Here is a 17,054-nt window from a genome sequence, read left to right as displayed (position 1 = left end):
TTTGGCTGATTTTTGAAGGCTTGTGATGACCAATAATTGCTAACTTCTGCCTCATTTGGTCCATGGTGGTCATTTGTTTCATTGAGAATCATACTATAATATACTACTACAATTTAGTTCTATATACATTTTGTAGCTTTTTAGGCTACCGGTACTAAAAAGTCACACGGTTTAAAAATAGAAATACAACAAAAACAACAAAACAGCAAGGAAAAATATTCATAAGTGCAAAGTATTTGTAAAAAACAAATCCAAACAAACAAACAACCAAACAAACAAACACAAAACAACAAAACAAAACACAGAAACTTTATATTATAAGAATAACATTCTTTCTTTTCACTAAGTTGTATACTGCTTCAACAACTTTTGAATTGGAATTACGTTTGTTTTATACTTTTTTAATTTTTTGATTTCTGTATTTTGAAAGATGTTGATGATTTGAGTCAAGATTGTTCATTGTTAACGGAACGATTACCAGATGTTATCAGCCAACAACAGATGAATCATGTGGATTGTTTAAGGATGAGGAACAGCTTAACAGAAATCCTGGAAGAGGTCAAGCTAAGACGGGTTGGTGTTTAATTAATTGTAGATAAAATTTATGGTGGGTTTGTACTATATTTATTGGGGAGAAACTGAATGGTTTAGTTTCAAAACTGAGCAGAGGCGGATTTAGAGGGGGGCCCAGGGGGCCCGGGCCCCCCTTTTTGGGAAAAAATTTGGTTGCCTATATAGGGAATCATTGAAGCTTGACTGGAGCAGGCCCCCTCTTAAGTCAGTCAGTGGGCCCCCACTTATGAAAATTTATGGATCCGCCACTGCTGAGCATGGAGGAAATGAAAAAAAAATGGAATAAACCAAAGGGACAAGCAAAATTATTAAGTCACAACCTGTCAAAGAAACTGATAGCAGCATATCAAAACAGAAAATAATGAAAAGATGCTCAAGTCTGAACAATATCAACGTCAAAAAGTCTGAGCAAAACTGCACACTACCCAGAAAATGTACTGATTTGTTGTCTGGTATATGCATGTACTGAATTTGTGTCGTGGATGGAAACCCCCTATTTATTTTTATGCCCCACCTACGATAGTAGAGGGGCATTATGTTTTCTGGTCTGTGCGTCCGTTCATCCGTCCGTCCGTTCGTTCGTTCGTCCGTCCGTCTGTCCCGCTTCAGGTTAAAATTTTTGGTCGAGGTAGTTTTTGATGAAGTTGAAGTCCAATCGACTTCAAACTTGGTACACTTGTTCCCTATGATATGATCTTTCTAATTTTAATGCCAAATTAGAGATTTTACCCCAATTTCACGGTCCACTGAACATAGAAAATGATAGTGCGAGTGGGGCATTCGTGTACTGAGGACACATTCTTGTTTCTCTTATGTTCTTTCATAAAATCAAACTTTTTTCATATTTTTTTGTATCGTTGCAGAACAATGATTTGGAGAATGAAGAAAGAATTAGACATCTTGTACAGGAAAAATATGAGATGGAGAGAAAACTGGTATTTTATAATTAGGGTCCTATTAGTTTCATTCTACACATTTTCATGATTAGTTACAAACTAACTTAAACTATAGTGCTTATTAGTTAGTTTTATTTCTGCTATTATTGCTTTGTCTGGCATATTTATGTGTTGATAAAGGAGTAGGTCCGGTAAGGACCGATTTTGGCCTCAAATTTCAGTTTCATCTGACGAAAGATTTTGACCACTTTTTAAACACTTAAGTGTCTATTTCACATGATGCAATTAATTTATGTGAAAGATTTTAACTTATTAAGTCATTAAGAACGATCCGATTCAGACTCAAATATGAGAAATCTACCAAATATGCGAAAAAATGTCAATTTTCAGATGGTTTTTGTCAAAAACGAAAGTGGCCGCATCCGTGTTCATCCTCAATCTTTATATATGTTATGTATTATCATCAAATACAACTTCCATTTCAATATTTTGGATGAACACGTATGCGGCCACTTTCGTTTGACACGGAAACCGTCTAAAATTTAACTAAAATGCTGGAATTGTGAAGATTTCAGTAATTTAGCTTGAATTAATGGTGCTAGTTCTCAATATATGTGCATTGTATTGTCAAAAAGAGCCCATATTTATGTAGCAGAACCTTTCTACTATCCAATAACTAACTAAAATTTTACATTTTAACAATTTTGTAAAACTGCTATATTTTGGGGCCAAAAAGGGGTCTTACTGGACCTACTCCTTTATATCTGTTTTCTTGAATTAGTACCCAAGAAGAAAAAGTAATCCATGGTACGTTAACCATTTGGGGTGAGTGTATCCTTGAGGATACACAATGCGCAGGGCGGTTGTATCCTTGAGGATACACAATGCGCAGGGCGATTGTATCTTTCAGGATACATAAATATTGTCCCAATAAAAGCCGCAATTTTACGCTTTTTGTCGTTCTTGACAGTTGAGATCAATGTTTCAATTAAAATCTCTGATATCTGAGAATATTATTTCAGTTCTTCAACAGCATTAATAACATCGTGAAAGGTAAATAAATCAAATCGGAAAATTTTATTTTCTAAAATTAGAATCGGAAACACGTATATATCAATAGAGAATACTTACTTAAAAACCTGCTGGGGCAGTCAGCATTCAGGGCAAATCCTTTTCTTAAAAATCAAAATAACAGAAACTGTTAAGGCCTAAAAAAAAAAAGATATGTGTTTCCGGTAACATCATTTTGAAAAATAGGGTCCGTAGGTCGGAATTCTTTTTTTTTTTTTTTTTTTTTTTTTTTTTGACATCGTAAATGAAATCCGGAAAATTATCATGGTTTTTCCAAGTCCGGATCCGTAATTAGTTTCAAAAACCGGAAGTGTGCCATTTGCAATGTTTTTGAAGCACCTGCTGTGCAAATTTCTTGGATTTTAACCTATTTGGAATACCTTTTGACATTAATAAAATGTTTTACTGGCTTTCTATGCAAGTAGAAGCAAGAGAGAAAAAATATTATGTCATCTATCAGAAGCCTGTGTCAAAAACGGGGTCGGTTGATACAATTTTTTTTTTTTTTTTTTTTGAAGATCCAATAAAAAAGTTAGGGTCGGGGCTAAAAAACAGGGTCGGTCGGGTTACCGGAAACATCGATCTTTTTTTTCTCGGCCTAATACATAATATTTTCGCGGATAGAATTTTTATGGATTGAAGAAATTTTGCATTTTCAGGAATACATGATTAATATAAAGAGTTATCTCCCCTTAATCTCAAGTCTTCCCCCTTAAATAAATCTTTCTTTGTTTCAGGATGGAGAAAAATGTCATTTTGCCTCCTCGTCAGAAGAGCATGACAAGAAAGTTGCTGAAATTAAACGTCAGTTTGAAGACAAAATTAAAGTTTTACAAGCAGAAGTTGTAAGTTTTCCTGAGGGCTATTCCATTAAAATATAGCCACTGGACGTTAAGCTACCAACAATCAATCAATCATTAAAAAATATGTGGGAGGGTAGGAAGGGACTTTCAAAATATCCCTACAACTAATAACCATTTTAGATAGTTTTACATAATGGTAATAGACACATACGGAAAAATGACCCACATTCCATTATTAAACTTTCCTTCCGTAACCCTCCTTCGTACATTTTATTGGAATAGCCCTGAAGTATTTAGTGATATTAACTGTTATATAAAGATAATATTTTCATGTTACTGATTTTTGCTATGGTACATACAAAGCATGTTAATGTTATTATATCTGATGTAAGGTTAGGCTTAAGGTTACTGCATGCATATGAAAAAGCTGTCTGGGACAGCAACTTCTCCAGTTGTGAATTGACAACTCTGTTACATATATGAGAAAGACAATGTTTCAAATAGAGGTCGGTCATTTAAAGACATATCAACCGTATCATTTACGTTGACCTATCCCCATCTGCAGATTTACCAAAAAACAGTATGTGATCTCGAGCTTTAACTTTATGTACTTTCAATAATGCAAATGAGCAACTGAGTAATTTTTAATGCAAAAATTAACAAAACAATTAGAAAATATCGAGATTTTGTGGAACATTTAATCCGACTTTTAAAGATATTCCGAATAGTTGGAACAGTTTACAGGCATAATAAGAGTGAATACGGTAAAATCGTTTATTTGTGTGCTAACGTGTGCTCACGTAGAACCAAATTGTTATTTGACAAATAGAGTGATACTCGGTACTGTTTTATTAAATGTACATGTATTTATATGACATCCGAAGACAACTTGTGTTTCTATTACCTCTAATGATAACATCGCAAATGAACAATATACAAAGTTCCTTACATGTATATAAGTAGTACATTTGATTTTTTGTGTTTGTTTATTCATGTGAGATCTTGAAATATTTTTTAACTAGATTATTAAAGGATTGTGTATGATATTCGTGTGCCTGCCCTACATTGGCTCCTTTTTAAGGGCATGTAAAAGTAGTTGATAGACCCCCTTATTATTATTTTTACAAAACACCACTATTGCAGATTTTGAAAGTGAATGTTTGATTGTTTCGAACGTAAGGTGTTCTTAAACTCGGGATCACATAATATTTTTTGATAAATCTACAGATGCGGATACGTCAACATATACGATACGGTTGATACGTCTTTAAATGACCGACCTCTATTATAAGCTTTGCATTTCCTGAAGATTTGGATAAAATTAAAGGATATTCTTATTATAAAAATACACATGTTTTATAGAAAAATAGTTATTCAGTTGTATAAATTATATTTTTAGTTTAATTTCAACATACATGTACCTTCTTTTTCAGTTGCAGTTGAAATGTAAAGATTACATCTTAAAGGTTATAAAATCATAATATAAATTGTCAGGAGTTGGATCTCAATGACAAAACCCAACATAAAAGTAAAGAAATTGAGTATTTCCGAAATTAAGTATTTACAAAATTAAAAATTAGCAAAATTAGGTATTCATGAAATTCAGTTGGTATACAGTCTACCTATTATATAGTGTCTACTTCCTTTTCTATTTTTAGAAACAGAACCAAGTGTTTAAAGATTGTGGACAGAAAGAGACAAAGTCACTTAAAGATGATATTAGAAGCTTACAGGTTTGGAATAAAAATAATGCAATGATGATGTGAAAATGACATGAATAACTATCAGTTATTAGATTGGTTGCAGAGAAATACTGTGATATGCTAGTCAAGTATAAATAAATATTGCACATGTGATAAATCCTGATTTTTCATTTGTATACATCATGCAACAATAGGTGTTGTTAAAAAATGGGGGATGATCTCAGGTGCTATGGAAGGGAAAGCAGATCCTGCTCCACATGTAGCACCCTTCGTGTTGCTCATGTTATTACAAACCTGGTAAATAGTCTTATTCGGTAGGTCACATAACTTATCAGAGAGTTCAGTTATTAAAAAATGTCAACTGGAAAGTAAAAGATATTGATTTAAAGTAAGTACATAGGGTATGCTTGCCAATGAGACAACTATGCATGTATATCCACCAAATTACAATTGGTGTGGATGTTACCAGACATATGTCATGATGCAACCTTAAACATTGAGTAAAACCTTTACCAAATAACCAGCTATAAAAGGTCATAACATGACAAAACGTAAAACAATTCTAATGAGAAAATAAAAGGCCTGATTAATGAGCAAACAATAAAAGAAAGACAACTATGACAGGCAGCTACCAACAACCACCACTGAATAACAGTTTTTTGACTTTTGACAGGCACATACATGGATAATATAAAAAAGAAGATGTGGTATGATTGCCAATGAGACAACTCTCCACAAGAGACCAAAATGACAGAAATTAACAACTATTAGTCACAGTACGACCTTCAACAATGAGCAAAGCCCATACCGCATAGTAAGCTATAAAAGGCTCCCAAATGATAAACATGTTTATTAGTGCTCACTCCAAATCTTGGTGAGTTGCAGTCATTCAGAAAGATTGTTGGAAACTGACCAAAGTGTGGAAAATTGAGTTGGATAGATATTATTTTCCGATTAAGTCGGATCAGTCGCCATGAAATTTGAATGGGTCAAAGAAATAAATATGCTATTTATTAGGAATTCTTCTGAATCTTTTAACCAACATATCAATTGTTGTAATAACTATTAAACATAGTTTATCAAATATTCAACTCTCATTTATTTTGTAATACAACTCTCATTTATTTTGTAATACAACTTTCATTTATTTTGTAATCCATTATATTTTGCTGGTCTTGCTATAGATAACAAATTACAATTTAGAGAAGAAATTGAGAGAACAAGGAAGAAAACTCCAGCTACAAACTTCTTCAACCAATCAGCATCTGAAACAACTGTCGTCTGCTGAGGAAAAATTTCAAACTATTTCGACATACTGCAAGAAAATATCAGAAAGTCAAGACAGATTGTCCAGGAATGGTAAGTCTGCATGATTTAATCTTAAAAATCTTCCTACACTCCTCCCCCACTATCCCCTTACAATCTGCATGACAAATTAGGAAATTATCACCAAAACAGGAAAAGATCTGTTTAACAAGGGAGAAAACTCCAGCTTCAAACTTCATCAACCAATCAGCATCTGAAACAATTGCCGTCTGCTCAGGAAAAATTTCAAACTATTTCAAATTACTGAGAGAAAATATCAGAAAGTCAAGAGAGATTGTCCAGGAATGGTAAGTCAGCATGTTTTAATTTTAAAAATCTGTCAAACACTCTATGAGGGGGAGGACAGGGGGGGTACCCTTCTCCCTTCTCCCACCCCTCTTCTCCTTTCTCCTACCCCCGTTCTCCTTTCTCCCATTAGAATAAAACATCTCCTTTTGAGATATTTTTTCTTGAAATTATTAGATCATTTTTTAAAAGGAGAGATATTTTATTTTTTCTCCTTTTTCCAACTTTTTCTCCTTTCTCCCAGCCTTCCTCTCCTTTCTCCTACCCCCTTTCTCCTTTCTCCCACCCCCTTTCTCCTTTCTCCTACCCCCTTTCTCCCTGTCTCCCTTACCCCTGTCCTCCCCCTCCTCTATCACTCCTCCCTACTGTCCCATTAGAATCTACAGGGCAAGTTAGGAAATTATCACCAAAACAGGAAAAGATCTGTTTAAGGTGGTACCTAACACTACAGGGAGATAACTCTGTAAAATCAACTAAATGTTTTAATCACATTGTATTGTTAAGGAATTATTAAGCTTAATAATTGAAATTAGTGTTTGTCAAACTTCTATGTATCCAACCATTTTTTTCTGAAAAAGTGATTGGTTCATTTGTTTTGAAATTTTTATATTTTTTTGAAAGGGTCAAAGTTAATATTTTGTCAAAATTTAATGAAAATTAAACAAGCCAAGTTAATTTTAGTCAAGGTGTTGGGTACCACCTTGAAGATACAGAAACCTATGCTCTTCTCTATACTGAATTATAAAGAATCTCCAGTTGTAATATTTGTCAAATAAAGCAAAAAGAAAATTACATTTTATCCATGACACCAAGGAATAATCGTTAACTGGAAGACTGTTAATCTAAACCGAAAACAGCTTTCAACAGTCTATTCAGCAAAGTCTTGATTTAACTGAAGAGTTTGATTTGTACATACTCCAAAGTATCGATGAATCAAATGTAAATTAATGCATACTGATTTTGTTATCTGAATTTTTGCTTTGAGTTTTTAATTTTTTTAATGACTTTATCTTTGTGTGACATAAATGGGAAGAGGATATGGAAATGTTATGTTTACCTAGGTCCATTTAGATGTCTGTTTTATATATAATTTATTTATCTATTTCACCAAATATGGAAAATGACAACCTCCAGTCTTAAATGACATTATCAGTAAATTTAAACATTTGGAAATCATTTTTTTTTTTTGAAATTAGGGGAGGGGGGGGAAATACTATTCACAGGAAATTGAGATTAAAAGAAGTGTACGAGTTTTATTAAATTTGACTACAAAGTACAATATGTGTGTACTAATTTCTGTTTTGGCTTGTGAAATTATCATGATTATATTCTATAGACTTTTCTATTTGGACTTTTCTATTTGGAGAAGAAAAACACTTTTGGGGCCATTTTTTGTTTTAGTAGTAAAATCCTTTATGGGCTTCTCTGTTTGGGCTTTAAAAAAATCAGTTTGGGCTATCAACATTTTAGTTTCTGAAAAAGTGGTGCTTGTTTTACAGGGTAAAACACTTGGTTTCAATTGCACTGCATTAAATTGTATCATTTTCAATAATAGAATGAATTAGTCTGGAAAATTAAAGTTTTGGTTTTAGGACATAGATATATAAGAGTCATGAAGGTTAGATTGCTGTCTCTTTCACACATTTCCTATGTCCATACTCTGACACATTTATGTACCCCACAAATGATACTAAATTAAAAAAAAAGTTTAAACACAAATTTAATAATTTATTTGGCACAGCTGTAGTAATGTACATAATTGAAAAGCACTGTTGTACAAAATAAATGCAAAGAAGCACACAACATAAATACATATCTTTATTATCTCTAGATCTATTAAATCAAGATGATTGATTTGAAAGAACTATGTAAAAGTTTGCACCAAACTTGAATAAAAAACGCACATGTAGCAATGTTTTCTGAATATGAAAAAGAATGTTCAGTGATGATTATGATTATATTAATAACATCTTTATCAAAAATATATGTGTAAATTGGATTAACATTCTCACAGAGAATAAGCACTGATTATAAAGTGGTATTGTTATGGATTTTCATATTCATATTTTGACATGAGGCAGTATTTAAACAACACATGAGATCAAATAATGGATATGAGTTTTTGGATACACTCCTAGCTCAAATAAAAAATAGAATGCTGGAGTCCGTTTCACAAAAAAACTTACGACTGAGATTGATCATAAGTATAATGAATTGATCAATTTTAGTCGGATGTATTTTTGTGAAACTCACGCCTAACTATCTTGAGGCAAAATGAGACACCCTTCATTTAAATTCCTTCTGATAGCTTGCTTATTTTATTTTTATAATACTGAGTCTGGTACCCTTTACATTCTCCATTCAGTGATCATTGCCCCTCGGTGATAGACCAGAGCCTCTTTTTCAAGTTCTTCAACACGATCTCGTAGCTGTCGATTTTGTGTTTGTAAAGTTAAGTTCTCACACGACAGAGACTGAATCTTTTTATTTCTTCCTTTCAACGAAGAATCTAGTTTTTTGTTAGCCTCTTTCATTTTTTCAAGTTCTTTTTTCATTTTAGTGGCCTCTTTGGTAGATTTTTTGTCTACAGGTATATTTGTTTTGTTCTTTTTCTTCTCTTCAGAAAGTGAAGATTTCATCTCATTAAAACTGTTTTGTAAACTATGAACTTTACGATCTATAAGTCTCGGAAGTGACATATATGTAGTTGCTGGGTCACGTGTTGATATCCCAAGAGCTCGGTAACTCCTGTATTGAAGTGTATGCACAGTGTCTGAAAGTTGATTAACTAAATGACCAGGATGTGTTTCCGATGGCAACAAACTGTTTTGATCGTCGACCCCGTAAACCAGGGGACATAATTGATTGTTTATAACATCTATTAATTTAGAGTTTATGTCCTTAGGCATCTCTTTTTGTGCCTTTTCATATTCTGTATCTAGTTTGCCGGCAATCCAAGAATAATCTCGCCGTAATTTGTTAACGAACTGAGGAAAAATGGATGGCCCTCTCCGTGGTAATACCTCCATAAGTTTGGAAGCTTTAGCTCTTCTTGATGTTTCATGCTGTGAATAAAAAATGAAAGTAATAATGAAAACAGTTTCAAAATTAAACAACTTTTCATACTTCGTAATTGTCTTGACCAGAACACTGATGGAATATTCAGATTAAAAATTGTTCCCTGAAAAGGGGGAGGGGGGTAGTAGGGGTCCTGATCCCGAAATCTCGGCCTTAAAAACAAGAAATCCCGAGGTCCTGAATTTAAATAAATTTAAATCTCGACATCCCAAGATTTGAAAAAAGAATTCCTGGATCACGAAACGGTCAATCCCAAAATCCCGAGCTTAAAAATACCCAATCCCGAGGTCCCAATAAAGGTCCTATCCCCCCTCCTGTAAGAGCTGCAGGATAATGCATGTATTTAAAATTTTTATGTATATAATCCTATAATTGGTTAAAACAGGACTTTTTTCTTTGTGAACTCGTAGGAACAGAATACAAAATCAGGTATATATTAAACTACTGTGATGTCTTGATTCCAATAAGTAAATTTTAATCCTTAATTGTCATCATTCGTGTATTATTTGCTTTTTTGTCTTTCCAATTTTATGCTGTTTAAAATATCTGCATAGAATAATTGGCATGTTGAAAACTTTTGTAAGTAAATTAAATGAAGCTCAAAAGAAGTAAGATAAACAGTAAAATCAATTATTTAAAAAAAAATGTTTTTTCCAAATGTAGCTTATGGATTGAAAGCTTGGAAAATTGACATTTTAAAATTAAAATATTCTGACTATGAAAAAAAGAAACCCTCTGACTATGAATAAAAAAAAATGATGTGACTTTTTATAAAAAGAAATGTTCTATGAATAATAAAAAATGCTTTGCAAATATTCTGAAACAGCATAATCAAGCTGCCTTCACTTCATGTAAACCACATTCCCACTAGCCCTAGCTTGATAAAATGCTATCAGGCCTGTTTAAAACCATTTCTACATGCGGGCAAATAGAATCTTAACTAAGATTCATAAAATTAAGCTTCTGGCATTTAGATTCAAAAGTTTATAGTAAAAACTGCTTGAATCAAGTAAATTAAATTTTGGAATTTAAGCTGGGTTTTTCACAATTTTTCTTATTTAAAAGTTTGTCTGAAATAAAGCATATAGTTATAGTTGGATTTATTTTATAACTGAAATATTTGACCATCTTAATGGTTTGAATACTTAAATATTGAACATTTGAGAATATTATAATTTAGATTGGTGAAAGAATTTGTCCAGCGTTGACTTTAAATAGTCCTTGCTAACTTTCTGGCCTAATTTTGATATAATTTTGGTCCAGTTCTGTGCTTTACCTCTGACAGAAAATCAATAATAGTCCCACTGTCTACGATTAATTTTTACCATTTAAGTAGACCACTTCTTACGTAAATGGTGGAAATTTATCAATAAAAAGATTTTCTTTTCATCTTGATTACATAGAGTTTCTGTGGATCGTTAGCCTTGTGTAAATAAATCTGATCTTCTATATACATAAAAAGAATATACAGATATATATATATGTGCCTCGTCAAACGAAACAAATATTTTACCTTGTCACTTGAAATTCAATACTCGACACTTCCGTTAGACGTGAAAGCAAACATAGATTGATATTATAGGAAAAGATAAGACAGATATTTTTTAAATGAAATAAAAAGATTTAAATCTTATTTTGTTTTGTCAATATTTTAAATTATAACTTGCTAATAATTATATGTTATTTTTTAAATGAAATAAAAAGGTTTAAATTTTATTTTGTATTGTCAATAGTTTAAATTATAACTTGCAAATAATTATATGTTATATTTTTCAAAGTTAATTAAAATGAGGATGTGACATCAGCAATTATTATAAATCTGTTTATTTGTAATTATGTCAATCATGAATAGAAAATATAAATGTACTAAACAGAACATAAGTAGGTCAATTTCTATAATTCATCAATTTGTGGTTGTGTGGGTATAACAAAAGTACTGATTAACCCCCTAAATCCACTTATTCCTACAATAAGCCTTTAGTTATCTAGCGGGTAGTGCACATCTATGTAAATGAATTGTTGTACTGTGAATTCAGAAATTATTGCATGCATTTATATGAAGCAGATATCGTAATGCAATGTAATGCTAGTTCTTATTATTGAGATACTCACCAAGTCGCATTATATGCATTAATAAAAACCTCACAATTATTCCTAAATTTACAGTATATGTTCAAAGATTTAAAGAGATGAATTTTAAAATATCTAACCTCTATATCTTTGCTTTGAGCTTCAGTAATGAGGTTGTCTATGTACAAACTAAGAAGGAATTGTTTATCGATGTCTAGATCTCTCAGTATATCTCGATGACATTGGTTCAGAGCTCGTAGTTGTTTTGGGTCCATGCCTGGAAAAAAACAAAATCAATCTTATGAAAAAGAAGATGTAGTATGATTGCCAACGAGACAACTCTCCACAAGAAACCAATATGACACAGAAATTAACAACTATAGGTCACTGTATGGCTTGTATGTTTGTGAAATCAGAATTTAATTAAAAATTAGAAAGTCTGAATTTATATATAAGCTGGTGTCTATATTTAACACCTACTCTCATACAAATTTCTACCCCATTCTTATAGTGGGTTGTACAATGCAATAACCTTGCCTGGGACTAAATGTTGATCTATCTTAATCAGTTTTATTGGTCTGTAACTATTGTTATGGTACATAATGTCTTGTTCCCCATTCACATAGTAGGTTGTACAATGCAATGACCTTGTGTCTGAGACTGTCAGATGGTTGATCTCTCTTAATCTTGTTTCATTGTTCTGTAAAAGTGTAATTTTTGTTCTGGTACATAATACTATGAATTTATATAATACTTTAAATTTTTCCACATACCTTGAGCCTTGATCTTTTTTACAATGTTTAATAACTAGATCATGTAGATAGATAGATAACTTTGCATAATTTTGAGTGCAATTTATTGCTACTCGTAGTGATTTAAATTATTAGGATGACTGTCTGATTTTTTAGTGGTTATTTCATCCAGTTAATTTACATTCTGAACTGGACCAAACAGAGTTATTTGCTGAAATTTTAAAAATGCGAAGTCCTCCAGATATTTGAATAGTAATTTGATGGATATTTCCAAATGTCCAAAACACCTTTGGAATGGCTTATCTTTGTGGATTATTTTTGTAGCATCACTGCACAGTTCCATGACTGTATAAGATATTTTACTTTCATTCTGATTATAGTCCTTTTACATATTCATCTCTTCATGCCTGTACATCCAAATAAGATACAAGCTTAATCGTTTCAGACAGCAGTGTTCTGATGAGACAATCTTGTTTTTGTTTTGTTGCTAAACGAGAAATGTATAGGGAAGCAAATCTGGTGACAGTGTAAACTATTTGTTTAGAGCTATATATTTCAGAAGATAAAGACCAGGGCCTTAAAGTCATAAAACTTTCGAGTCAGTTTTTTGTACTTCCAAAATCAACTAATCAGAATGTTGGATTTCATGTTTCGAGCACGATTTTTGTGCTCTGTGCACTGAGCAAAGTGTTATGACTTCAAACCCTGGATGTATTATTTCTTGTATATAAATATTTTTAGTTGGGAAGTTTACGTCAATGTTAAGTTTTCATGTGATATGGGTGTTACTTCAGCACATTACTACTGGTAAACTGTATTTGGTGTATGGAATGAAAGAAAGGTGACCATGTTTTATGACAGGGTAGGGTGCCTTTGACTTCAACATCATTTAAATAGATTTTTGATAATGATAAGTAATTGTTATATTTGTGTTGAAACCTTTTATCTAAAAAGACTGCCAACATATAATCAATCATGATTAGTTAAGCATGCGAGACATTTAGCATGTGCACTCTAGCTTAAATCATTTATGTTGAACATATCCTTAGTTTAATCATGATGCATTGATAGCATAAAAAGAAAATATATACTTGTAAATTTTTTGTACCAAGAGCTCTCCTAGCTATACCTCTAATAAACTATACACATAAACACTAAATTTCAGAATTTAGGAGGTTTTAGCTATATAAACACTAGACCAAAAATATCTAATATGAAAAACAACGTAGAAAACTTTTGGAAAAAATAATGGTTTAACAAATGACCTTTTTGAAAAGTTTGTCCTGCTCTTCCAGAAGGTATACTGTAACAATTACAAATGTGGGATAGTAACAAATCTAATTAATTTGATCATGATTGGAAAAATTAATAATAAAAAAAAATGAAAATTGGTTTTAGCTAACCTATTACCATAATTTACTGTATGTCATAATAACAATATAGATTTACATACAGCTTGTGTTCTAAAACCACTTGATCCATAGAGGATATGTGAGATTAGTGGCCTTTCCAGTTTGGAGGTAGAAAAAACCCTGTCTTGTGACTTTTAGCTACATGTGTGCCCAAATCTGTGTCACAGACTACTGTGGATTCATTGATATCCATTGGATACCAATTTTCGTGGATTTCAAAGGTAAAGGTAAACCTCGAGATATGACAAATTTTCTATAGGCTTATGGAGACTTCAGCAAAACCATGAATTCAAATATCCACGAACATGTAAGTTTACTTTAATCCATGAAAACTGGTACCCACAAAAATAAATGAATCCACTGAGTAATTATGCAGATTATAAAGATTTTAACAGATTCAATTCATTTTCCCAACTTTATTAAGATGACAAACCAACATTACTGCTGTTAACAAAACTAAAAAAAACCTCAAAATTTAACTGTTTCTACTTAAATTAAAACAAATCAGAAATGGACTGATTCCCCTTCAACACAAATAAAAAAATGGATTCATTCTTCCTTAACTTAAAAATGGTCCCGATTCAAAGAAAAATTATGTTAATTTATAATTTCTAATCTAAAGAAGATTGCATACAGAACTGTGTAATTTGAATTTTCAAAAGATGTCTCAAAATTTTTATTAATTTTAAGAAAAAATGATTATTATTTTCATTTAAAAAGTTCATTAAAAAATGATAGAAAATGCATATTTCAAAACCAAAAAACAAATACTTTACCTGTCTGTGGGTCGTTAAGGTTCCACGTAGAATCCAGGTGTATCAAAATCTCCTAAATTGAAAACCAGGTAGCATTTTTACGTTAGCTCTGTCTTCAGACTGTGTTTAAATGTCACGATTTATTTAAGGGATTATGTTTTAAACATTCTGTTGAGAACTTTCTGTGTCATTTTTACCATTTTGCAATCACTTGATTTAAATGACAAGTACTATACCTTGAGAAGATTATAAAATTTTATTTTATTGTTTTTTTAAAAACTTTCTGTTTGCGCATATTATTAAATCCAAATGCTTTATCTACTATAAGTCTGTATTTAACATGTGCGTATATGGACTTTCCAGGTCATAGTCATTAATATGATTAAGACTTAAAACTGTATGTTTCGTAAAAGTATCAAGGTGATTATGCGGTTGTTTTGTTATTAATAAAGCTTGATTAAGCGCGTGGAAGTTTTGGAACACACTTATAAACTCTGCTGAAGTATTAAAATGATTCATCAGGAAAAGTTCTCAGTATGTAAAGATCTTTTAACACTTTGTTATTATCAGATTAAGTCATTCAGGAGTTATTGCCCCTTAGTGGCCTTATGTGCCTGCCCAAAGTCAGGAGCCTGTAATTCAATGGTTGTCATTTGTTTATGTGTTATCTTTTTGTTTTTCGTTCATTTTTTGTGCATAAATAAGGTCGTTAGTTTTCTCGTTTGAACTGTTTTACATTGTCATTTTGGGGCCTTTAATAGCTGACTATGCGGTATGGGCTTTGCTCATTGTTGAAGGCTGTATGGTGACCTATAGTTCTTATTTGTGTGTCATTTTGGTCTCTTGTGGAGAGTTGTCTCATTTGCAATCATACCACATCTTCTTCTTTTTTTTTTATATTTATAACCAAATTTAGCCTTTTTATGTTTATTATCTTGAAAACAAGCAAAATGATGAACTTAACAAGTTTTAAAAAATATCTGAAACCATTAATTCACCTCTTTAAAAGAGTTTCTGCATTCACATGGCCTTTTTTGTGTACAAATTTTGGCATTGATGCCTTTTATCTTTAAATAAAGGCAACAGTAGTATACCGCTGTTCAAAACTCATAAATCCATGGACAAAAAACAAAATCGGGGTAACAAACTAAAACCGAGGGAAACGCATTAAATATAAGAGGAGAACAACGACATAACACTAAAATGTAACACACATAGACAAAATCCCACGAGAATAACAAAAATAACATATATATATAACATCAAAACCAAATACATGAATTTGGGATAGACAAGTACCGTGACACGTCTTATTGCAATGTGAATTTACACTCAAAAATAAGAGAAAACAAACGACACAACATTATAATGTAATACACACAGAAACGAACTATAATATAACAATGGCCATATTCCTGACTTGGTACAGGGCATTTTTAAAGGAAAAAATGGTGGGTTGAACCTGGTTTTGTGGCATGCCAAACCTCGCACTTTTATAGATTCACAGAAATTGTAAACAATGGTGGTTTGTAGTTAAGTTTCAAAATCTTTTCATTGATTTAAAAAAAAGCAATGAAAGTTAGTAAATGAAGTAATATATTTAATAGTAATTGATGTTTAAAACAGACATGTATATTTTCAACTATATGTCAAAGAAAAACATAATTGTGTTTTCGTTCATTCATATTTTTATGCCCTATTTATGGGCATTATGTGTTTCGGTCTGTTGTTCGTCAGTCTGTTCTGTTCGTCTATGCCCCTTTTAATGGCATTATGTTTTTATGGCCCATTTATTGGCATTATGTTTTCTGGTCTGTGCGTCCGTCTGTCTGTGCATCTGTTCGTCCCGTTTCAGGTTAAAGTTTTTGGTCAAGGTAGTTTTTGATGAAGTTGAAGTCCAATCAACTTGAAACTTAGTACACATGTTCCCTATGATATCAAGTTAGAGATTCTCCCATTTTCACGGTCCATTAAACATAGAAAAATGATAGTGCGGATGGGGCATCTGTGTACTGGGGACACATTCTTTTTTGGTTTGTTTGTCCGTCTGTTCGACCATCTGTCTTGCTTCAGGTTAAAGTTTTTCAGTCAAGTTAGTATACATTGGTCACATTCTTGTTATTCAAATCTTTCTGGTTAGAATATTTCTCATTGAATAGCAATTAATTATAAATCTTGAGAAAAATATGTGCCATAATTTTGAAATAAAAAGATGGCAATTTCATTCTACAATTCAAGCAATTGAATGAAGGCATAATAACAATAGATGGAAAATTGATGTCGAGTTCTTGCTATTGAATAAGACACAAGAATATAAAAACTATATATTG

The 17,054-nt window shown here is 31.9% G+C and overlaps 1 protein-coding gene and 1 long non-coding RNA gene across 2 annotated transcripts in view; one reads left to right on the top strand and one right to left on the bottom strand.

Annotated features, from left to right (window-relative positions):
- Positions 1 to 17,054, top strand: part of LOC143055258 (uncharacterized) — a 202,300-nt gene that overhangs the window by 3,616 nt on the left and 181,630 nt on the right. The window contains exons 3-7 of the mRNA XM_076228388.1: positions 431 to 573; positions 1,437 to 1,508; positions 3,278 to 3,385; positions 5,002 to 5,076; positions 6,231 to 6,405. Of these exons, the coding sequence (XP_076084503.1) occupies positions 431 to 573; positions 1,437 to 1,508; positions 3,278 to 3,385; positions 5,002 to 5,076; positions 6,231 to 6,405 (573 nt within the window). The remainder of the gene's footprint in view (positions 1 to 430; positions 574 to 1,436; positions 1,509 to 3,277; positions 3,386 to 5,001; positions 5,077 to 6,230; positions 6,406 to 17,054) is intronic.
- On the bottom strand, positions 8,371 to 15,175 carry LOC143054505 (uncharacterized). Its single transcript, XR_012971707.1, has 3 exons — positions 14,746 to 15,175; positions 11,946 to 12,082; positions 8,371 to 9,722 (listed from the first exon to the last, which is right to left on the bottom strand). It is a non-coding gene; the product is annotated as an uncharacterized LOC143054505 (long non-coding RNA).

Source organism: Mytilus galloprovincialis, chromosome 12 (genome assembly GCF_965363235.1).
Source record: "Mytilus galloprovincialis chromosome 12, xbMytGall1.hap1.1, whole genome shotgun sequence".
Lineage (NCBI taxonomy): Eukaryota > Metazoa > Mollusca > Bivalvia > Mytilida > Mytilidae > Mytilus > Mytilus galloprovincialis.
This window is presented reverse-complemented; position numbering and strand designations above follow the sequence as displayed.